The 25,653-nt window shown below is 43.8% G+C and overlaps 1 protein-coding gene across 2 annotated transcripts in view; it reads right to left on the bottom strand.

The window, feature by feature from the left end:
• The window catches only part of PDZD2 (PDZ domain containing 2), a 138,136-nt gene that overhangs the window by 69,017 nt on the left and 43,466 nt on the right, over nt 1–25,653 (bottom strand). For both annotated transcript variants that reach the window (XM_041419592.1, XM_041419583.1), the window contains exon 2: nt 144–546. In XM_041419592.1, coding sequence (XP_041275526.1) covers nt 144–546 — 403 coding nt within the window. The remainder of the gene's footprint in view (nt 1–143; nt 547–25,653) is intronic.

Below are 25,653 nucleotides of genomic sequence, written 5' to 3'. Positions count from 1 at the left end.
CCGGGTGCCCTGACAGCTTGTCATGTCACCTACAGGCTCAGCCCAAGGTCAGAGCATTGAAACCAGAGAATTGTTTGAGAAATCAACCTTATTTGCTTGCACACCTGCTGCTTTCTTCTCTAGAAGAATCAAATCAAACATACCTGGGCAGCCTGGTCCCCAATGTCTGGCATGCCATCATCTGACAGCCGGCCCCGGTACGGTGCCCCGGTGCCCTGGTGCTGCTCTTCCCCATTGCTCTCTGCTTCAGAGGTCTCTGGCTGAGCAACCTCCACCTCCATCGGGGTGCAGTGCCCATTCCCGTGTTCCGAGCCCAGCTTCTCCTTGCTGTCCTTGCTGCCCGGCGTCCTGGTGATGACCCCGAACTTCCTGGTCCTTTTCCCATTTTGAGCAGCTCTGTCTCCGGGCTCAGGGCTGGGCTTGGCTTTGGGGTCGCAGCTGTTGCTGTTGTTGCCGTTGGAGGGAGGCAGAGGCGCTTTGCGCTTGATGCGGCGCAACATGATCAGGTAGACAAAGCCGCCATTCCAGCACTGCTCGGCCAGGTAACTGCAAGGAAAGGGATGCGTGAGAGCCACCAACCACTTGTCCTGCAGTGCCCATATCCCACCCTGGCATCCCAACTCACTGCGCCCCGTGATGTTCATATACTGTCTCAGCCAGCTATGACCCGGTGTACGGACGTGTTAGGATAACTCGAGGAATTGGCAAATGCTCTTTCCTCAGTATCAGAAGGAAATACCAGGAATAATTAACAGCCATACCAGCCACCCAGGCTGATCCCAACACAGCATAACATGACAGCTGATAAATGCCACCAGTTCACATGCCCTGAGCTCCATATCTGCAATACAGCAACATGCAAAGGTGAAGTAAGGAGAGCAAAGAATGTTTCCAGCAGAGTATTAAAATAAAGAAATATTTTATTAAAAAAATGAAAATAAGACAGGATTCATTTGTGCAGAAGCCCATAGAGCATCTGCATCTGAAATGAGCCTCCTTAGCGAAACTAATCTTTTGCTTCAGCATATGTACACACTTTGAAGGCCACTGGGAAAATAAAAAAATCAGCCATTAGGATAAGCAGGCACAGCACCAATGGCCCCAGTACAGCAAAGCACAGCACTGACAAGACATCCCAGATGCTTTATAGGGACATGGAAATCAGGTGGGTTTCCTTCATAGCAAGCATATCCCAATCAAAACAGGGGCCAAGTCATCTCAGCTGTGCAATGAGCAGCCCCCAGGTTCTCTCACCAGAGCAAAGCATCACTTCCTCTCCTGAAGTCTCTGCATATGCCTTGGAGGAATTAACATTTCTGCTTCAAACAAACCCTCTGTGACCTTACAGAAACTGCACCCACTGATGCAAAAGGGGAATCTAACTTCATGCTTCTTTTAGGAAAGGATATACCTCAACCCAAATTCTTGAAATATTTGGGTTCTGAGCCAAGGGCGTAACCAACCGAGAGTACAAACAAGGTGGAATTTGTATGTAGCAGGTTTCTATGTGCCCTTTCACACTAATTTAGGCCCCAAAACTATATTGCATTTCTCACTAGTGAAGTTAGCATGAATTTCCCACAGCATTAAATAAGCCTCTGCTGCAGCTGCAATGAAATGAACTCTTCACTAATACAGACCAGTTGCTGAACCTACAGCTTTCAGATGAGATGAGAAATTAGGTGTGGAGTTGAACCTCAGATCATAAGCGAAAATAGCACAGCACTTGTGCTTGAGAGAGGAGGAACCACTCAGGAGTCTGCCACCAAGTTTTTTCCCTCCCTGCTGCTTGTAGTCTAATTTTCCATTTCCCTTTCTTAAAAGTTGTTTGGCTGTAAAATAAATCTTTCAAACTTAATCCTGCACAGAGGTGACTTAATGGCAAAACAGGAAAAGCAGCTATGATAACCCCTGAAGCAAACGAGTGAGGAAAGCACTCTCAACTACTCAAAGTAAGCCAGACCAGCCTAGCAGTGGCTGGAAGTAACGTGATGGGTGTGTATTTCTGTCCAGGGACAAGGGTTGGTATTTTCACTCCACTTCTTTGCAAAGCTCTGATGTCCCCCACAGACAACATCAGCATTCAAATCACTTATATTTAATTAGGAAGACCGATGTTTAAATGAATACCACAACTAAATAACCTTAAAAGCAGCCCTGGAGCCACAGATGGGAAGGACAAGTAAGCTTGCTGTGCCAAAGTTCCCAATGAATATAAATTGAACTCCAACTCCCTGGACAGTCCTTTCAGTTTTCACCAGGCAATCCTTTTTTCCTCCCCTTCCCCAGACATAAAGAATATTTAAATAAAGCCCTAAACCCATCTTTTTCCAAATGGCTGAAAGCAGACAGCCAACAATCCCTGCCAGCTGGGAAGCCTCTGCAGCACAGGTCAACTGTCTGGGTGGCCACAAGGTGACACTTGGCTCTGGGAGACACATGAAGCTGGCAGGACCTGAAGGGTTAGCATAGGAAAAAAAAAATCCTGAGCTAACATGGAAGAATTTTTTATTATCAAGTTAAAAGAAGAATTCTTTTAATCAACTGAAAAGGGGCAGTTCTGTTTCAGAAACAATATGGGCTGCCTGTTTTTCACATTTATCTTTCAACTCAAATTTCAAGGCAGCCAGTAAAGTTGATTAAAATTCATGACTTCTGCTTGCAGCAATACCAGTGCACTCTGATCCATCACACATAAGCCTGATAGCACTGCTTCTCTTGGCACATGGAAACAGGAAAGCAGCTCCTCTTCCCATAGTTGTGTGCCTTAACGCGGGTGCTGCCCACCCTGTCTTTATGCAGTGTCAACTCTGCCTGATTTGTTTCTGTGCAGGTGCATGTATATGGGGCTTTTTGAAACACCAATCTCTGAACTAATTACTGATGTATTTTTTAATGGCAGCAATCAAGTGCATGCATATCAACTACTTGATTTAGGAAGTACGGAGAACAAGAGGGAACTTCGCATATGTCCAAATAAAGTAATTCTAAAGAGGCAAAAATAATTTACTATTTCACCTCCACTCATGGCCCATTTATTCTGTTCATAAAGTGTAAAGCTGTAAGAAAAAAGGGAGGGTTTTTTTCCTATCCACTCTTCATACACAATCATCCTCCAGTCTGGAGCAAGGTTACAGCAAGTGGTTATAGATGCAGCTGCACTGAAGTCAGCAGAGCTGTGTTGATTTACTCCATATGTTGAGATGGCCTGTATGTTCCAGGCATGCAGCCTGTAGTAACTCATGGGCTTATGTCTTGAGTACTTCTCAGCAGTTCAAAGACACAGTAAGTTTCCACACAGAAAAAAAAAAAAAGAAAAAAATAAAAAGGTGTTCTCTGGGTCAGTGAGCAGTTACCTTTGCACGGCAGCAAGTCACTGCATACACTGGATCACGTCAGGTATTTTCAGACAGGCTAAGTCCTGCTGGGACCGGGGATGCAGTAAGTGGCACCATTATCTCAAGAGTTTCTTTCAAACTAAAGACCGGGAAAACCAGCACTGATAGAACACTAAACTCATACCACAAAATATAACACAAGTCAAAAATAATACACTAAGAAATTGTGGTTATTTTATTGTATTGCCCTTCCAAGATGGGGATGATAATCAAGGAGCCTGATCCACCTGAGATTTCTGCTAAGTACATTTCTGCTAAGCCAGCTGCTTGGCTGGCTTCCTTTTCCTTTGCCATTTCATTCCTGTTTAAGCAAAAAGCAAAAAAATAAATCACGAGGGAAGCACAGTAAGCTCTCAGCACTGTGCAAAGAACAGGTAAGGTTGTATTAAATGAGTGAGAACCTTCATATTTTAAATTATTTTCTACCAATCCAGGAGCATCCCATGCCAGAAGTACTCGGAGCACTAGGACAGACTCAAAAAAATGTAATTGTACAGTGTCTGGACAGCAGAAAACTGCAAAAATATGTAAAGTACCTCAAGTCACCCTTGTCAAGGGGTTTAAACTGTGCAATACAGAAAAGCTTTTTTTTTTAGATTTGGTCCCTGTAGAGCACTTGCAGAGATTTTAGCAATCAATACACCAAGAGTGTCTCAGGCAGGGCAGGATCAGAGCTGATGAGCATACACAGCACCTCTCAGCACAGATGGGGAATCAGCAGCAACCTCCCAACTGTCACTGAGTTTGAACACAGACCTCAGCTTGAATGGAGAAGGTGTGTGGACAAAAAACGTCCCTAATTCAGCTTTGATTTATCTAAATTTATTGGAAAATGAGACTCTCTCTTCTCACTTTGGTTTGCAGAGGATGGATTAAGTTTTGGTGAAAACTTTGTATCTCATACACCAGCTAAGAAACCTTGAGCAGATACTCCAGCTGCCACCAAATCACAAAACATAACAAATCCTATTATCAGTGATTTTAAGAATGCAGGAGATTTTACTGGCTGATCATACATCTGTTAGTATCAGTTGCCAAACCAAAACATTTTACCAGCAGAACACCCATCCACACTTTCTGTATTTTCTAGTCTTTGCAAGGTAGTGCCAAATCTCTCTGGCACAGCTGGGAGTCCCCTCAGACAGCGCAGCATCATCTCCATAAACAGGATCTAAAAAAAAAATCATTGAAATACTGGCTTGGAAACATTTCCCACTGGCATGCTCAGAACGAAGGACCATCCAGCTGTTCCTGCTGCTTTGATCTCATCCTGGCACCAGTGCTGGTAAAATCTCAACCCATATAAAACATAACCCTCAAGCAGTGGGGAAGGCTTATTCTTCTCTGTAGTACAGAAACCATGAAAATGTTAATAATCTTTAAAAACAGAGAAAAATTGTTTTACACTTGAAACAGAGCTGGAAAGTTACCTCTCGCAAAGCTCAGCCACAGGCTGGAAAATGCAACCTGTAGCTGGTATCAAGGGCCATTTAATACCCTTTTTGTATCAGAGCTATAAAGACAGAGACACACGTTCACTTCCTTGGGAGACTATTTTGAGTTATTCAGCCAAATCCCATTTCTTCCCTACACAGCTGAACTGACTGCTGTGATCATAAAAACTGATAAACTCACTGAGTTTATTCCAACCTCCCTGGCACAAATGTGAAGTGTCAGACTTGGAAATAGTGTCTTAGACTAAGACAGTAATTTTGTCTTTTTTTACACACACACACACACACACACACACACACACACACATATATATATATATATATATTTGAGCGTGTGCATGTATAAATATAAAGGTTTTCTGACTTGACAAGAGCATGCTGTGACAAGCTCTCTGTGACATCCTATCTCACTTTAACAAATACAGACAGCCACACTGAGCCATGGAAAAATCAAAGCAGATCCATCAGCCACAAGAAAGCATCTGGATCTACTTTAGGGTCAGAAATATTGAAGTATGTTTATTTTACACTAATAATACTATTTAGCATTTCTCCAGAAACCTTCATCCTGACAGATCAAAAAGTGCTTTGGAAATTATACACACAGAGTATTACTGACATCTCGCCAGCCAACCCATCATGCAGCTCACCAAGACAGAAACTGAGGCAGAAAATGAGCAGAAACCTCAGTTGAGATGACCACTTTGAGAGCCCCTGCCTAGCCCTCCCGGGACCTATAATGTCCTTTGCAGGACAGATAGACCATTTTTATGCTCTTCTCTAAAGGACTTTGGCGTGGTAAAATGTCTTGAAACTCAATCTTCTTCAGGCTGGAAAGATGAAGGGCAGTGCAGATCCTCGCAGAACTGAACCCTCCAGACTCAAGGGGGATTTTAAAAGCTAAACTTAGCATTTCTCCATGACGTCTGCAAAGGAGCGAACTTGCTTTTCAGGTAAGGCAAATTAATGACTAACAGATAGTGACTGATGTTTCTGATGAAACCCTCACCTCACTGCCGTCACTGTGCAAGAACATCCATCCCACTAAGGACTGATTTTGGCAAGCACCAATGGGAATTTTCCACTGATTGCCACGTCTTCAGCCAGGAGTCAAGCCTGCCTTAATGTCTGCAGGCAAAAGGAAACACCAACCTACAAAGATCAGGGCAAACCTTGCTGCATCCAAGCTTGCAAGAAGTTCCACCTCCTGAGAGATGCAAGGACACCTGACAACTTGCCCTCTCATCCATCTCCTTGGAGGATTAAGCTCTCCAGACAAAATTTATCATAGCAGAAAGCAGTGGTGTTGGTAAACCTGGCTGTTACTTCAACATAGTCTTGAGCACAGAACTGAAGCACACCAGGAAGGAGCTTGATCCAATATCTCATCACCAACAAGCCCTTTCCTGCCCCAGGCTCTGCAGGGAATGGCACACACAAGGGACACAATGTTCCCTGCCTGCCTTAATAAACTTGAGGAAAGGCAGAAAGGGCAAAGGAGAAGTCAGTCATGGAGCTCAGCTACTGATCACACTGAGGGAGAGCATTCAAACAGCACAGGGAATGCAGAAGGTGCTCCCATCTCCCTTTTCAGGATGAGCAGCCCTCAGCCTTCAGCTTGTGGGCATGGTCAAGCAGTAACAGCCCTAAGTCTCACAGAGGCCATGGCTCTCCATGGCACACTGCACTTTTCTCAGCATAGCCTAATTGGCAGCTTTCTGAAAAACAAAACTCTGAATCCAGTGTTTTTGTCTATGGCACCTTTTTCACAATTAAAATTATAGCACAGAATGCAATTAGATTTAGCACAATTTTGAAGAAAAAACAACTTTGGAAGTTGTACTTCAAGGGATATTTAGTAAGGCTGGCAGGAGGCCTTGGGCAAGACCTCCCTGCACACCGTGAAATCCTGAACTCTCAGGAATGGTGGAAAGGGAGTGGAGGGAGGATTTCTGCTTTCAGGGACTCCGTGTCTGCCTACAGCTTTTTCTGGAAGATGGAATTGTGACACAGGACCAAGATAAAGCCTGGTGAGACACCTCACTCCACCTGGTATCAGCGCAATGATGTGGCTTTGAATTTGGGAAGACTGAATTCCTTTCCTCTTCCTGTACTCTACATCCCTGACAGCACCCCAGGCAAGTCTTTCCATGAAGAGATAGGGCCAACAACATGGCATTCCACAGTTACTGTAAGGTCTGAGTTGGTGAAGCCACTGGATTTAAATATTGCAGTTTCACAATCAACTTATATCTGGGATCAGCCTACAGCAAATAGCACTACAGCTTTCCTCCCACCCCATATCCTGCCTGCTCAGCTGCTGGCACGGTCATATGGGCAACAGTACAAATGAACACAAGGAGGGAAATGATCCAGCTTGAAAATAACCCAGCCACAGCAAACTTCTAAAAACTCAGTCCTCAAGATGAGGATTTTAAACACAGACGACACCCTCATCTGATCACACACCCTCATCTGGTCCCAGCGGCACAGAGGCAGGGACAGGAGAAGAATGGCAGTGGCAGGGGACCACACTTCCACTCCCACCAACAGCCCTACACAGGGCTGAGAGATGTGTGCAGCGTGGAGAGAAGACAGACTGGATTATTTCAATGACGGTGGCACAGCACAAAACTCACATACTTCTGCCCTGCATGTTGTTGAGATGCTTCAAAAGCATATGCTGGGCTTTGAGAGAGCAACAAGCAGAGCAGGGACCCCCAAATTACACTGCACATGGAAAAAAGATGTGAATGGCCACACTGATCCCTCTCCCCTCCCAGAACAAACAGCTGAATAGGATGACTTGAGGAGCTTTATAAATTCTCCACACCTGAGGATCCCCCAAAGCTCTGACGGACATCCTAAACCTAGCAGATTTTGCAGCTGCAGGCATCCTAAAATCCTTTGGAATTTGCTAATGTGTGGCAGTGCTAGCAGGGCAGAGCAGTGATGCTGCATTCTAACTGCAGAAATTTTGGACTCAAGCGTTACAGAGGTCCTGTACTTAATGAACATAAACTTCCACATCTGCATTTACAAGTCACAGTAGACAGAAACACATGGAGCTTTTTGGTTTTAGGTCCTAGAGACAGACTAATGGGTGTTAAGGAGCCAAATTCACTTTGTTCCTCTGTTAGTGGCAGAGTGTACAAACCAAAGTGGGATACTCCAAAAACCATCCTGGCTCCAATTTGTTAGGTCATAGCTGTGCTGCAAAGACATTCAGCTAGATACACAGTCACATTCACAAATGTAACTTCCAGTTACAATATACTAAACAATTTAAAGTGGCTAGTTATCAATTTAAAAATTACAAAAACCTTGGCTTGTATCAGGCCAAAATGATACCAAGTTTCACAGGGGCATTATCACCTGTGTTTACTGAGTGACCTGTGCTGTGTTACTGCTGATCAGATAGTCTCTCCCACTATGATGATTTCCTTTAGAATACAAGATCCTGGAAGCTCCAAACATTGTCCTGTGCAACTCCTCCTAGTTTCCAATGGTTCCCTGTACAGCTGATGTTTCACTGAGCACTTAAGAAGCAGACTGAGTTTTACACCTCTTCTATGCTTTTACCAAAGAAGGCATCAAATTCCCTTCCTCTGGAAGCCCAGAGGTGGATCTGCTCTTTCTTGCATGACATATTGTTCCTACCAAGGTGTAAGACTCACTCCATACTGGAAAGCCCAAACAAGCCCATTTGCAAAACACGGAGCAAAATCACAGAACACTCTGAGCTGGAAGTTTCCAGCTTTTTGAGTTGGAAAGGATCCAATATGGATCCTCGAGTGCAATTCCTGGTCCTGCATAGGACACAATCCCAAGAATCACACCATGTGCCTGACAGCAGTGTCCAAAATAAAGCACCAAGCTGGAAAGCATACATGCCTCACATGAAGCAAAGAGGGTCAAAAGCCATCCACGTGTGACCCACGTACAAAGTACCTCCAGTGTGTGATGCTGCTGCCACTTCACCGCGAATTCTACAATCTTGTCACTGTGTTTACACCTTTCCACCCTATTTCCAGGGCTTCCTGCCTTTCCTCCATTCTATTTTAGGATCATCCCTCTAGAACAACCGCTTTCTAAGCATCCAGCTCACATCCTTCTCTCTTCCTCCCTGCAAATCTTTTATCTAATTCTGCCCCCAGTTTCAAATCACACCAGGAAGCAGTGACAGCCAGGAATAGATTTAACCGGAGAGAAATGGTTTGTACTCAAAAATGAATGAGAAGTTCAGCACAGACAATATTCTTTACCATAATCCAGAAATTTTGCACAGACAGAGCTGCCAGGGAGGATGCCACAAAAATTTCCATGTGTGATTTTGACAACTCCCTGATGCCAAGCTTGCTGGTGGGAGGGCTGCAAGACCATGGGGTCTGAATCTGCCCCCAGCCAGCGCTGCTACAGCAGCACAGGGAAGTGCTAGTGGCAGGTACAGGGTGTTTCTGGGAGGTGAGATCACCCCTTTGGAATAAAACTGCCTATTTTCCCCCTGCAGAAATTATCACAAATGCCCAAAATGTAAGAGAACAAACACATCTCACTGAAATACCTTTTATTCCACCAGCAAAGTTTTACAATGGTATCTCAAGCGGAGGGAGAACTAAAAAAAAACATGAAACAAAACAAAATAATAATCTCTGCAACATTGTTTTGGCAAATCACATTATTTAGGTTTTAACATTAGTTGTAATTCCCAACGTGCCTCTTTCCACTGAGAAGTGAAGGTTTGGATGTCTGCAAGCAATGAAAATGAGAGCCAGAAAATTTAATCAAGTCTATTTTACAGCAGGAAGCAGTATGCTGGGTTAGAAGAGACTTATATCCAATGCTATTGCAGGCTCACTTGAGCTCCTGAGAGGAGCCCTATTAACAGAGAGAAGCCAGGCTTCAAATAACCCTGCAACTGCTGGGGGGCAGATAGGGAAGCAACAAATTCACAGCTCTCAGATTTATTTGAGGGGGCCAATTCCAGCAGAAAGGGCTACTTGCCTTCAGAAGACTGCTTGGCTTTGAGCATTTTCCAGGATTCTTCCTAATACTGAAAATGGTAGCTGCTTAAATCAACTGTTTCCTCTTTCCTGTTATTCAGCATCCCCAGATCTAGCAATTTGACCGCAAAGCCAGAAACAAAACCATCTCTCATTTGAGATGACAAATACAGCTCTTCACTAACAGCAAAATGGAAAACTGAACAATCCATCAGAGCAGGGGGAAAGTTGGAAAGTATGATCTGAAAATACTGCAAGAAACCTTAACAGGTGGGCAAGAGCCTGAACTCATACAAATGTACCCATACATACATTACTCTTTGTGACTTCAGGACACCTAGGCCCAAGGAAGAAAAGGAGTGAATTTTCCACAAGTGGTGAGACTCTCAACACGCCTGGCCATGCCGTCACCCGACCACAATACTTACAGACTGCCCAGAGTCAGCCCTCCCTACCAGCCTGTCAGCATCTCCTTTCACTTGCACCCACTCTTGCAAACAATAATTTTGCCTTTTGAGGGCCATTGCCTGCAGGGACAGGAGGTTTATTTAGCTATTTAACTTCACTGTTTTGCTCTCTGCGGTGGGGACCAGCTGCACACACAGTAAATCCTGGGGATGAACTGCTTTCGGCTCTGACTATGGGCTTGCTGAACCGTGCTTCCCCTGCGTGCTGGGACAGGTTTCCAACCATAATAACCCTGCACAAAGCACCATCTCTTGCTCAACAGTTTCCGTCAGTCACACCAAACCCTTTCTCTCTCCCACTACCTAAACACATCTTTGATATTCCTGCTGTTTGGCCAGAATAAAGGACTCGCCCTCTCTAAAACAAGCAAACCATGCTGACACTCATTCAGTTTTACAATTCTCTGTGAGAACAAATATTTCCCAGCGAGCTGCCCAGTGATGGGGCTGAGGTTGCTTATGCCCAGGCAAGTGCTTTGCTTTGCATTCAGGCACTTCACCAATGGATGCTCAGGATTCCCAGCCGGAAGCAGATCACCAACAAAAGAGCACCATCTACCAAGTTGCTGAGGCTGTCACTGACCCAGGGGTCACACCTGCTCAGGTGACAACTGCCCCCAGGATGAAACCTCCATCCTCCACACTGCACATCCCCAAAATCAGACGCTCAAGTAAATTTTGGGAACTACGGCAGGTCTCTGCAACAAAACAGTCTGCAAGGCAGGAATTGAACTATGCCAGATACATGTGTGCCTATCTGCCTGTAGGGAGTTTGCCTCTTTCCATGGATCCTCACATAAACGGCCTTCTAATTACATCCTCACTTTCTGTTTTTACCACAGTGAGTTTGAACGAAGCCCAAAGGGAGAAGAATTAAGGAACACACATGGCAGTAGCCATAAACATTTCCCAACTTTCACTTGGTTTTGCAACACGAACAAGACAGACATGCCCTCCTTGGAGGGTCCATGGATTAGAGCTTGCAGATGACTTTAACTTCCCAACAAATGCTTTGCACACAGTGGAGTTTCTGGATTTAATACAGATTTTGCAGGCTGTTGTAACCACACTTCCAGCTACAAAACACACGATGAGCCCTCTGGCAGGCCATGATGCAGACTAAAATCACAGAAACTGCCTTGAGACAGCCCTCACCAACACGCCTGGAAGTGAAGGTTATTTTGACAGTCAGGCAGGCGGACAGGATCCTGCTTTCTGCAGCTATTCACACAACTGGCTTTTCCCAGCATCAAATCTATCTTCCCCAGCTGCTTTGCAGCCAAAAATCATTAGGATTTGCCCAAGTTGTAGCTTCATTAGATGCTGCCAAATACAACACAGGTGCAATTCAACTTGGAACAAAACAGCAGAGTTAAATGCATTTTTTTTTTAATTCAAACAAATGGAGATAGCAAGCTCTCACACTTCATCCCATGTCAGGATACCACCCCACAGCTTTTCTGACCAACTTTTTTCTGCCTCACACCTCTATCAAACCATGATAACAGAGAGAGTTGTTAATTGATTTGTGCTCCTCATGGACTCAGGAGGAGCTGCCTGCAGCCCTGACCTGGGCTCTGAGCAGGGGTTGATCCAAAAAGTGTCTGCAGGTGCGCCAGCCCAGTGACTAAGGACAAAATCTATGACCACAGAAGCAGGTAAGGGCAGGCACTGCTGCACACCACCCCAGCTGAGCAAAGTCCCTGGCACAAGCACTGGGACACCCTCCTGCCTAAGCCGGGGGGACAGTCCCATAGGAGAGACCTCACCCAGGACTGCAGACCCCACTGGGGTCAGGAGCTCCTGGCTTGTAGGAAATGCTTGGTGCCGTGGTACCAGAGGCATTGCAAGCAGAAATACTCCTGGGAGCCCAGTGAAAAGCTGTGCCAGATGGTGAGGAGGTGCAGCAGCAGCCTTGCTCACCTTGCAAAATGCAGAAGGGAAGATGGCCAGGGGCATCCCTTCCCCTCCAGCTGCCAGACCCTGGGGCTATGAAGGGTCTGTTTTACTGTTGGGGCATTGCTGGCCCATGGAAAAGCCAGAGCCAAGTGAATTAAGCATACAGCACTCTGCACTGTGGCTGTACTTCCCAATGCATCACACCATCAACTTGATTATCCAAAGTGACACAAAACAGGAATGACTGCCCTCTTTTTTTCTTTTCCCTTTCTGTCTTTTTATTTTTTTTCTTTTTTTAGATTTTATGATCCACCCAGAAATCTGCAGCTCTGGCACGAGACAGACCAGCACCACGTCACAAGAAATCCCCTGTAAGCCTTTTGATGACTTTCATCTATTATTCACTTACTGCAAATCCTTGCCATTAACAAACTGCACTAAGGGAATCCGAACTTTCAAAGCCACAAATCTCCTAATAACTACGGCCGCTTTATACATGCCTTAGGATTAGCCATGTCATCTGGTTAAAAACTCAAAGCTGCTCTTCATTATTGGATCCAACCTGCCTGCAAACACGAAACAGACTGGTAATACTGCCCCTGATTTCAATGATGCAGAGGCTGTCATTACATGACATCCCCCTCCTGGGCAGATCCAGCCCAGTGGCACACATTTATGCTGTGCTACTGTGCCAAAGACCCAGAAACCTCCCTCGAGCACACTGACACCAACCCTGGCAGACGGCGCAGGAGTAAGCCTGAATCCAAGCACACTCAGCTTCAACTGGCTCCTGGTATGCAAACTGAAGGCAGTTTTAGAACTATCTGCTCTGCAAATTAAGAATGCCTGTAGTTGCTTTGAAAAATAAGAGCTTATTTAGTCAATACATCGGCTTCTTCAAAGAGCTTTCAAACTAATTAGCCATACTGAGTTACTATGAAAATACAGAGCTTGCACTCAATACTCTTGATGATAACAGAGCTGGTGCTTTGGTACTGAAGCTATAGAATTAGCACAAACTTCATCAGATGCATTTTCCTATAGGCTCCAAATTATATTTTGAACTGAATATTTTCCTTTCCTGCGGTGGATGTGGGAATTCACTTAATTCATTTGTAAGTTCAAAGCAATAATGATTTTTAGCCCATGTGCAGATCAAGAGTTTGAATATTCAACAGTGACAGCATGAGGGGATGGAAGACAGACACACAAAAGAAGACACAGAAAACAAAAGCTGCAGTAAAAAAAGTAAAGAGGGAGGGTAAAAAAAAATAGTTGCTACAGATGAGCTGTACAGCTGGTCCAGTTCAACTTTCGCAGGACAGAGCAGTGGGGATTGCTTAATTTAATGCAAAGGGCACACTAGCCAAAGGCAAACCCTCCCTCATAGATGCAGATAGGCTGTCAAGCAAAACAAAGTTTACAAACCCCCACAAGATATGCAAAGGGCAGAGAAGCAGACTGCAAGGCTCACAAATTTTAATTCCAAGAGTTCCTGCCCATCCCTGCTTCTTAAAGAGCGAGTTTACTTGGCAGATAAGCCTTTACTTCTTAAAAATAAAAAAAAAAATAAAAAAAGTAAAGAAAGTGAAAGGCAACAGCATCATAGGAAAAGAAATTTCCCTTCTTCCTGACTTCTCTATCTGCTTTACATGCAGGTTTACTTACAGCAGAGACCAGCAGGGATGCATCCAAGGGCTCAGCACCACCGGCACTCCCTACAACCTCAATCCCCCTTCCTCTCCTGCTCCTCCTCTACTCACTGCCCCACCCAAAGCACCCAGCTCTTCCAGCTCACTTCCCCTCCCCAAGGGAATCAACACTGCTTGCTCCAAAGGTGTGACAAATCGTAATTCTGAATTTCAGGGTAGAACTTGGCAGCAACTATGGGGAGGGGTAAAAAAAGCAAGTTCTGACAGGGAGAAGGGGGAACTAAAAATTACCATTACAAACCATCACAACAACTTCGTTATTAGTTTGTAACATGTCATATAGCTGATTTCCTTCCCCTCCTCTTCTTACACTTTCACTGACTGTATTGATTGGACTTGTCAGCATGTTCTCACATAAGACTGAATTCAACTAAATGAAATACAACGAACAAGCCAGCAGGTATTGGATGTTTGCTTAAAAAAAACCATCAAGTAGCAACACGTGCAGACAGCCAGTGTCACCTGAAAGGAGGATGCTCCGCAATGTATTTAGTAACTGCTATCTGCACAGAAAAAAACAGAAGCAGACTTTAACCAGCAATTCTCTGCAAGTGTCAGGACAGCAGCAGAGCACAACTACTGAATCTTATTTCACACACCAGATCAGAGTTTAATCTGAGCAGCAGCCACATAAATCCAGAGGGGCTCTATTAAAAACCAGTGCAATGACTCATCCCACAGAGAAAAGCATAAATTCAAACTCTGGGCATCTATATATTTCTTAAGAAAGCCTTTTGTTTAGCAACAAGAATTTCTTTGTTTGACAAGCAGGGGGCTGGATCACATCCTTGTAGCAGGACATTTCTGCTCCTTTAGCAACACAGAAGGGCATTAAGACAGCCCACATGCAAAGCAGAGACTGTACATGTCCATGCCAAGTAACTCTGCCACAGGCACTTCAATACAGCAGTATTTTCAATCATCCTTGGCCACTGCAACCCTACAGCAGCCCTAAGGCCACCCTCTGTCCTCATCCACCCCCACATCTAGCAGTAAAACCCTGACAAACCCTCACCCTCCCCAAAAGTCAGCTGGCATTTTGCCACCTGCCCTGAATGACCAGGATTTCCTTCTGGGAGCACAGTAATGGCTCAGAGTCATGACTGCTCCTTCATAGCCTTTTGAAAAGCTTTGCCAAGAAGAGCACAGTGTCATGTTTTAGAGACACATCCCTGTTCATCGGGAGGCACAAGACTCTCCTTCCTGTCAGCCAGGACAGGAGCCCTTAGCCCTGACACCCAGCAGAGCAACTGCCCCGGGGACTTCCAGTTTCCAAGTTCTTCTCACTTATCCTTCTGCAGCAAGGAGGTTTTGGGTCCACCCCCTCTCTACCAGCCAAAATTAAAGCAATTCAGTGTAATACCAGCTTCTTTGAAGACAGAAATATCCAACACCACCACCACTTCCCCAAGGCCCTTGTGTTCAATGCTAAAGGCGATTTGTGGGTCCCATTTGTTGGTGTTTACTCAGATGAGAAGCAACAAAATGCATGATCTCCATTGGCTGTGCTCCTGGAAGTCACACACATCAGATAACCTCAGCAAATTGCCACTGAGCACAAGAAGAAACACTTCAGCAACCACATGGTCCCAGAAACAAAAGACCCGCATCCATTTTATTCGACATTGTGCCCCGTTTCCATGACAATGATGGCACCACCCCCATTAAGCATAAGGAATGAGGTATTAAAAACAACAACAGGAAAATACTGAAACCAAAGGATGGGCACCTGTTGATTATCTCCTTTTTCTTTGGTACTATCTTGATGCTATGATGCTATCAGCAGCTTCATCTGTTATATGCAAAATCTTAAATTTAGGCTGCTTCAGCCTTTACTCTGAAATATCACGGCAGTTGCTCTCCCATGAACAATTTTTATTTGTCAGGGATATGTGCTCTCACACTGATCAGACATACACACACAAAAATTCTGAAGGGTGCTGGGCAATTGATTTGGTTACCAGCAGCTCAGGTGCCAGCTCAAAGTCCGGGATCTGGGTGACTAACACAATACATGTTAAAACTAAAACACTACAGGATGTAAATCTTGGCATTAAATGCAGGACAATTATATAGATATTAATAAAAGTTGTAGGATGTTTAAAAATAGAACAAAATGGTTATCCTAACCACTACAGTTATCAAAATTATTATCAAACTCCAAAAGTTTGATTAAATCTGATGTATTCTGGATTTTTCACTTTTCTTGTACAGATATAAACCACACATATTCCATGCAGGAAAACAGAAAGCTCTTGACTACCTTGAAAGCAGAGAGCCAGTATGAGCTCTGTCTTCTCATCATGCTGTTTGCAAACTCCTGTTTCATCTGACCAAGCAGAATTGTCATGCTACAGGTGTTACTGCATTTTCCATGTAAGACACTACATGTTCCCAAAACCAGAGCTGGCCTAAGCTGCCTGTGACACAGAAAGCAAGAGGGGACAAGGGGCAGTACTGTACTCACAAAGCCCTTCTTGTAGTGGCTATGACTAAACTCCCTCACTTTGGGAAAGGTTTTGGCAAAGACTCTATGGAAATGTGCTGGCTAACAGCAGAAGAAGATGCTGTCAGCTCTCCACATGCCCCTAACCCTGAAAATCCCAGCCTACCTCCCAGTTTAGAGGTTAGCCCTCCTCTCCAATGTTTTTCTCCTCAATCTCCCACAGCATTTTCACTTTTTTCTGCAAGGGAAGAGAGGCACAAGTTTTTCTTTCCTTCCCTAGCTCTTGAAACCCTGACATCAGTGGATGTCAGGGTTTCAAGGCAGCTCCTTGCTCAAGCAAGGAGAACGCAAAGCCAAAGCATGAGGCCAACTACTTGATCAATACTCTTTGATTTAATTAGCTTTGGACCGAGCTTGAAGTTAATGCCTTTGAGAAGTTGCCACAGGCAAAATACAGTTTGCAAGAGGGATCGCTTTCATAAAAAAGGGATCTAAACCTTGGGGGGACTGAGGACAATTTGCCACCTAGAGAGACTTGCCTTCAGCAAAGTAACAGCCATCTGACTTAATAGCTGAACTCCTACAAAGAAAAGAGCTATCACACCAAACTCATATATTTTGTGCCATTTCACTCTCATTTTTCAACTTACTTAATACATTCCACTTATATTCCTTCTGTACTTTCCTAAGTCAGTTCTTTGGATGAGAGGCCAGTATTGCCCAGCAGCCACCAGGGTGAAACTTCCAGCTCTCTACAAAATGGGTCACAAAAGTCATTTGCTGCACATAAAAGCATGTCACCTCCTCCAGTTTATTCAGTTTTATATGAAAATCAAGACCTTGATGCATGTATCTGAAACAGAGCTGTGAACAGAGCACACCAATACCTACCATATTTAAAGGTCTATTTGCACTTGCCAATATACACGTATTAATCCTAATGTATTGGATCTGGACCAGAAGCTAAAAGCCAGGACATAAAATTTGAAGTAGCAGTCTGGATTCAAGTCCAAACTTGGCAGTTTAAACTCATATATAATCATCATTACTCAAATTCAATGAAGGGAGGGCAGACCTTAAATCCCTATTAGATTTACTGACCTATCGATTTACTCAGTTTATTCATTTCTTTTATACCTTTACAGATCCTGTCATAAAGAATTCAAAACTGAGCTTCTTAACCTAAGGAAATGATGACTGCAGCTGAACACTTGCTTTATATCATGACACCTCCAAGAGGGGTCAAGCACCCCTGCAGACTCAAGTGCCAGATCCTGCATTTCATCCCCAGATGAGCAGTGAAGCCTGCAGTGGAAACTGAGTGGAAGTCAGGAGCTGGCAAGTGTCTCCCCACCCATCCCATCGTATCCTTTTACACACTATTCAATGTCTGCTAACACATCCTTGGCACCCACATCACAGTTTGCTCACTGATGGTCAAAAATATGCATGACAGAGAGCAGTTAATGAGTTCAATGTGAAATAAATTAAATCAAATCACGACCTCACAGCATCGAGAGTGCATTAATCTCTAACACCAAAGCTGTTCAAGGATACAGCTGCAAGACCAGAGCTCTACAGGCACTTGCTGTGAATCCCCCCCACTACAGACACTGAGGGCAAGCCCATCTTTTGGATGTGCTCCACCCTGCAGCAGCCAGGACCACACACAACCTGCATCCCTGAAATTCAGCTCCATCTTCTGTCCTTGAGAGGAGCACCAGTCGCAGACCTGCAGCTCCTAGCACCCAGGGCTGACCTTTAATCTTCTCACAGGAGGGCAGGCAAGGTGTGAGCACGGCCCTGTGAACAGCTCTGGTCACAAACAGATGTGCACAGATGTGACAGAAAAAACACAGGGATATCTGCAGCTCTGCCAGGGTCCTGACTACAAGCCCTCCTTCCAAGCGATCAAAGGGAAAACTCCCAGATCCCTCATACTGTGTGAAGTGTTGCTGTTACTGGAGTAGCTGCCAGTTTTAGTCGGATCGAAGTCTTCAGAGTTTGGAAAATGAGAAGCTCTTAAGCACCTCCAGCTCATGTGACCAGGGCTAATGCAGGTGGGCTTTGGGTCAGCTGGGCTCTGCCTTCACCAAATCCAACAGCAGGAGAGCTCTGCCAGGCAGCCAACAAGGACTGCAGGCATGAGACCCATCATGGCCACTGCTGCCTAAACGTGCCTGTGGTACAAGAGCAGACTAGGAAAGAATGATTCACCTTCCATTTTCAGGGTCACACATCATCTTTACTGCCAAGCAGGTGGTAAGGTCAAACTACAACTAGGGAAAAGGCAATTAAAGGAAAGCAAAAAAAGGAGACAGACCCTCCCTAGTAACTAAATGAAGGTAATAAAAACAGTAACTGATACATAAAGTGAGAAATGGGGCTACTGGAGCAGGAATGGGGGACCAGTAATCACAGCCAACCTCGGTAGTCCAGAGAACATGGGAAAACCTGACTATTTCAAGCTTGCCTAGTACATAAGAATTGCTTTTGTCTGCATTAAATGTTGCACTGCTTTCACCACCAATGTGACCAGCGGTTACAAAAGGAAAAATCTCAACAATAAAGTGCTGAACTATGCCATGTCAAAAGGCCACTGTCCCACGCCAGCAATATTCAGAGCTAGACCGTGTTGCCCACTCACAGCCACTGTCCGCAGGACAGAACAAAAGCTGTGTCACTACCCTGTATGCAGAAGAAGAGACAATGGCTCCCATAAAAAGCTATGCAAAGCTTTTTAGTGAGATTTCTGGTCTGGGATCTAATTTGATCCTCCTCTTAAAGCTTTAATCAGCTGTGCAGTCAGTCGGCACACCATCATTTTAATAGTAACCCTTTTAATTATCTATCTGAGCGCTCTTCCCTAACCCCACACTCTGTCCCATATCTGTACAATACATGAAGACATTTTGGTGCAAGGTATCATGTCTTTATGGAAAATCAGCAGAAATTGCCCTCATCTCATGTCTTCAGGCTTTTCTGTATGCCTATTTTTACTCCACAGATCTCTTCAGAGCCTTGCTAGCAGCCAAGAAAGTTGCTTGACCACAGCAGCTGGGCAGGATGAGTCAGGGCACATGAATGTCTTTTAACCCCTCTGCACCTGTGCACTGAGAGTATTGGCTGCTCAGCTGAACACAGCTGGGATTAGCTCTCTTCCATGGAAGAAAACTCATATGCCCCCAGCAAGGTCAAACCTTCCTAATTCTCAACACCCTTCAGCAAGGTTTAAGAGAAAAAAAATTTTTAAAAAAGAGAGAGAGGGAGAGAGCGAGACAGACAAGCCCCAAACACAAGGTACACTCTCCAAAAGACTGGCAAGGAAATGCAGCCATCAGAGCACAAAACATGCTGTGACAGTGCAGCACATAATACGATATAAATCGAGCACACACCAGATCCTCAGCCGGCTTGATGCTTTGCAGAGCCCACAACTTCTGAATTCAATAAAATAATAAGCACCCTGACCTTAATGCAGTCATCAACGCTAAATAAAGCCAAGCACAGTTGTGCTCCTTTGATCACTCTTTTCATAAAGGCAGTATAAATAGTGTTGCTGCTTTTCCATATCCTAAGAGGCTTTTACATTTGGAAAGTGTTACATAGGCACACCAGGAAAAGAAGTAGTGTTTTGTTTCTTTTTCCTTTTGGGCTTTTTTTTTTTTTTTTTTTTTTTTTTTTTTTTTTTTTTTTGTTGTTGTTGTTGTTGTTACTTCTCAAACTGTAGAGAGAAAAGTTAAAAAATCAACTCCCAGTGATCCAAACAATGTGTTTACATAAGGGTTTACAAAATGAAAAAGCAAGTTACTCCCCATCCAGATATTCTGTGGTCCTGCCAAGTGTCTCTACAGACTAACATCCTCTGAGACACAGACTTGTGCTATAATGTTTCTGGCCCAAGCATTTGAATTTTAAAAGAGAAATACAAAGAGAGAGAACCACAGCCAGCTGTACAGCAGTGATCCCTGGTGTGAAGCAAACTGAGGGTTCAGTTTGCTTGGGCCAATGTTTCTGCTTCCTCACCATCATTAGGAAGCAGAGATGGACCTGACCATTCCTGTAGCCTCAAGGATTTTAGCAGCCTTCTCCATTACCTGGCCCACATTAGCTCAAGGAGCATCCTGCATATCCCTGTGGCTGTCAGCCAGGCAGGACTCCCATGCTAACCTGGTCCCTTGGCCATGTTTTGCACAGTGTCTGCAAACTTTTGGCAACTCCAGCCTCTCCAGAAACATCATCCCGCAGTGATGCCAGTCAGCTTAGGTCGTCGAGCCAAGCTGCTTTCTTTCCAAGTAATCTTTCCACAGGTTTTCACAATGCCTCAGTAATTCAATTAGCATTGGCAATTACAAAGGCATTCAACTTCTAGTTTTGCATCTTAAAACCAAATGTGGATATGTGTGTTTTAGCCAAGGGTTATGGCACGGCCTTGCACATGCTGTGCAGTAGTGTGACCCAGCTTTACCTCATTTAACTCATTTCTGCTAATACGTGAAAAAAAATTTCTTTCTACAACAATTAATATTATACCCATTACCCTTCCAGTTGATGCAGACATGCTCTGGAAAGAAGCTGTTATCATGAAGGTGGTATTTTAAAATACTACCATGAATAGAAAAGAAATTTAATCGCAAAATGGAGATGTTTTACACTTGCCATGACTAAATATATTGGCCCTTACCAGGGAGTATTGAAGCCTGTGACACTGCTTCATGTTTAGATCCAAGTCAAACACAGGCTGCTCAGAGACCCAATAGAGCACAACAGTGAAAAATCTTCAGATGCTGCAATACCACTGATCTTTAGAAAGTTGGGTAAATAATACAAATAATCCTGGGTAAATCACACAAAAAGAACAAGGAAACAAATCTGGGTTTACACATCTCAGGTACCTGAGTGGCCTGTCTACTTGGGCTACCTTGACAGCACATTAAGGTCTGAAATGAACATTTGAATCCTTTCCTCACCCAAAGGCTTAAGGCAGCACCAAGGGAATATTGAAAGAACGAAGCTATTTCCTCTCATTTGTCACATGGCTCTGGGTTTCCATATTCTCCATATTCCATATTCCATCTCCATATTCTCCATCTCATTTTCTCCCTTCTCCACCCCATGCATGAGTCCCCTGTGCCCAGCAACCTCCCAGAGGCAGCCTGACCTCTCTGCTATCTGCAAAAAATACCTTCAAGCCTCAACAAGGATAGGAGAGGTCTTTTCACACAAAATCTGCGGGTCCAAAATGCAGTGACAGGAAAGATAACCAACAAAATATTTGAAGTTGCCAGTCACAGACTCAGATTATAGCAGCTGCATTGCTGAGAGTAGCCCTGTAAAATAGCAACTCAGCCACCAGTTTGGATGAGAAGAATTCTCTCAGGAGCAGAATTTTGGAGATGCACAGCCCTGAGAGCTGCCTGTCATGCCTTTTGGGAGCTCACTTCACCCTCTACTTCTGGGGAACAATGCTTTCAAAATGCAAGTCCCAAGTGGTGTTTTTTTCCCCTAAGAGCGATTTTTCCATTGTGAGTCCTTTAACAATGGTATTTTTTAACTTTTTTATTTTTTTACAAAAGCTTTATAATCCTCTTCTTTTTCATCTGAGTGGAAACCACTATATGACAGCTTTAAACTTTTCTTTCTTTAAACCCAGCACTCCCTCCTCAGCTATAATCCTCCTATTGGAAAGATCAGTTTGCAAGTCCTTGCCTCCAGGCAGCCACATCACAGCAGCGATTACAGACCCAAAAATCCAATCAAAACCCCTCATCTTTTAGCTCAATGGCCATGACATTAATTGCATGACAATAACAACAAGAAAATTAAGTGACAATTTGAAGTTATAAACTGCTTCCAACCCACGCCATTCATTTTGGCTCCAGGGTCCTTGAACTCCGAGGATGGTACATCTTAAAGCACCAAAATGGCTTTGACATCAATGTCCCATTTTTAAACTCTCCCAGGCACACTGGGCTTCTGAGACCTTTTGGACTTTTGATCACCCTCTGGCTCAGCCTGGCTTTTCCTCCTCCTTCCAATTTTATCCCCAATGGCAAACGTTTAATAACTACAGAGGCACACTCAAGTTCTTATATTTTTTTTGCAGCATGATACAAACGGTGCCTGTATAACTAAAATGGTAGAATTTTAGCTCTAAACTTAGAAGTAAATTTTGCCTCCAATTCTGTGAAATCAGAACTGAGTAATTTTTTGTGGGAATAAAAAGATAGCAAGTTAGCAGCGCCTGAACTAAAGCTCGATTGGTTTTCTTCTCAACAAAAATTGGGGCATTTATTATTTGTATTCCAAGGACAATGCAGTCAACACTATTTTGCTGTGGATTTGCTTTGTTTTGGATGAAAAACACAAACCCCTCCTTTTTTGAAAACTGCAGTGAAGTCAGAGGAATTGCCACCATCCAGAACAAATCAATGACACACCCTGAAATCAGCCAGTTCCGAGAGCAGAGCTTCGGTCAGTCCTCCGCGATCACAGGGGAAAGCTGCAAAGTTCAGCTCAGGATCCCATTAGTCGCAGCTACGCTTCAGGTCTGCTTTTCTCTTGTAGAAAACACAGGCCAGAAGAAAGCCCCTGTGGAGTTCCCTGTCTACTCCCTCCTCCACGGTACATTCCAGGCCCAGAAATTTTCACTTCTATAGCAGAAATAATCCCCCATCAGTGCAGTGTCATTTCTAGAAGCACCTGGCACAGTTATGCTGCACATACACAGGCAAGGCTCTCCCAGGTGTGTTCTTCCCTGCGTCCCTGAGTAACCAGGCATCAGGGTGTCCCCTGACTAGAGGTCCACAGTAGCCCCAGGCTGTACACCCAGCCTGCAAAAGCACTGAAATTACATTAGGTGGGAATCAAAAGTTAATTCCCACCATCCAAACCCTTAAAATAACAGTTTTTCAATGACTTCTTTTTTTAAATTGAGCTACTTATTCACACTGAGGTTTTTCCTCACAGAAAACAGTAATTAAGCAAAGAGGAAAAAGAAAACATTCCTTTGAAAAAAAAGTAAAATTCTGGAAAGGAAGAGCATGACATACCAAGGCAGTTGTTTGAAAGCTCTCTCCCAATACACATAACACAGAAGCCAACTCTTACTTTCACAGTACTGCCCATTTGGAACAACACTTCAAAAAATGGGGAATTATTTTCCTTTCTTATTTTCACTTGTCTCCGTGTTCTAAACTATTATTTTTTTCCTTTCCTAGACAAGAAGGATGCCTCACTCTGCACCACTGACCTGACCTCATTCTAACTGTACAGCAGACAGCTGCATGCCTTGCTGGATCTCTTCCAGACATCACAACAGACAGCACCAGCACCACTCCCCAAACACACCCCCTCCCCAGCAATTTGTTTTGCTAATTATTAATGTGTCTTCAGAACAGACAGTAATCAATGAGATGTAATAAACACACACAAACCCTGTACATCACAGCCTTTTGTCAAAAAGGCACCCTGATGACACAAAGAGGAGCTGGGAACACCATGATACAGACATCTTGGATGCACTTGTGTGCAGGCTGAAGTGTCCAAGCTGGCTCTGTGCATTCCAAACACAAGCATATGGACTTGCCCACAGCATCACTTATTCTGCTGCCTCAGGCCACAGCTTAGCAAGAAAGTAAATCTAGTCCTGAGTCCTATAAAATAAGCATAAAATTGTTCCAACCACTGTATGCAAAGGGCCAAGTTACTGCAGCTACAGACTCCAAGTCTTCATTTTCAAGTGTCATAAAGCAATCCAAATATTGTACTGGGTTTTCTTGCACATCTCCATTTAAGTAGTCTCTTGCATACATCTTCATGTCTTTCACACAGCAAATTCCAATTTAATTGAAAATGAAACTAGCAAACAACTATTAGAATCTAGTTCCAAAAGCAGTTTCCATGAGGAGAAGGTATGGAAAAACGAAACAGTTCAGAAATCCTGAACAAGAACAGCATCCAAGTGGGAAGAGATGTCTGTATTTCTTTATCCATTAAGTGAAGCATTATTTGTAGAACCTTCAAATTTTGTTTGGTACATCGAAGTCATCAAGCATCATGTACAAAGCCACATAAGACTTCAAGTTCTTCAGTTCAGCTCCTTGTCACATCATCATCCCCTACACCTACACTTAGCAACTGCAAAGCACCCTTCAGGTGAGATGCAATGGCTGATTTAAAAGCTTTCACCATCAAACAAAGGACATGCAATGAATACAAAAGTGGGGAAGCAATTAGTATTGCTGAAGACATGCTGAAACTTCCAGCTTTTTATTTGATTGTCAAATGGGGTCTAGGCAGCTTTAGTCAAAACATCTTTGTGCTTGTACTCTAAATATCAAGTACATGTAACTAAATCTAACACTTAAAAAATCCCTCCCTATACTTTGAGCTAAAAGTATAATCACAGTGCATCTGGCATTTAAATAAAATAACCATTAGCACAGGAAACACAGAGCATAAAAGCACCAGGTCAAGAAAAGACAGACGAACAGAGAGAAGCAGCATGGGATTGGACTTAATGCCATGTTTACTAGAGATCTGCTGCGTTGAGAAATGTAGAGGACTTACTGTGGCAGGCTGAGCTACAGGATTAAAAATGCTGGCTATGACTAAAAAAGGGAGCTTTAATTATCTGACTTAATTGGAGAAGGAAGAAAACCAGCTCCAACTTTAAGAAAGCAGCAAACTAAGAGCAGCTAGGACACCTACAGAGCTCTCAAGGCTTGAAGGGCTTTTTGTATTTCCCATTTAAAAATGCAGGTATCTATTTGTTAACTAAAGCAATAGAAGGGAGCACTAGGATTTAAAAGGAGAAACATGTTACTCGAGATGAATTGGATTAAACCATACCAAGACTACAGATTAGCATGAATTAGCTTCTACTGTCAGCAAGTCCTGGCAACACTCCGACCCACCATCAGCAAACAACTCCATAAAATTTCAAGTCACATTCACAATTATTAATCAAATCACATCAGCAGACACAAACCAATCATAGGAAAAACTATCCTACTCAAAGCAGACATCATGTCCAACCCCCCTGACTCATTAAATGCCCTACAGCAGGTCGTTTGAAGGTTTTGTGCCTCAATAAAGAAAGAACAATATTTTTTTGCCTTCATACTAATTGTCACTTTATATATATAGATGAAAACCACTATGGAAGTGATTACTAATATATCACATCATGATATTCACAGCCCAAAATTCACTTTGCTCATCACTCAGCAGTGAATAAGAGCACTTTCCTCTCAAGCGTAATCCAATTTGT

Source organism: Onychostruthus taczanowskii, unplaced genomic scaffold (assembly GCF_017590055.1).
Source record: "Onychostruthus taczanowskii isolate IOZ18803 unplaced genomic scaffold, ASM1759005v1 scaffold108, whole genome shotgun sequence".
NCBI lineage: Eukaryota > Metazoa > Chordata > Aves > Passeriformes > Passeridae > Onychostruthus > Onychostruthus taczanowskii.
This window is presented reverse-complemented; position numbering and strand designations above follow the sequence as displayed.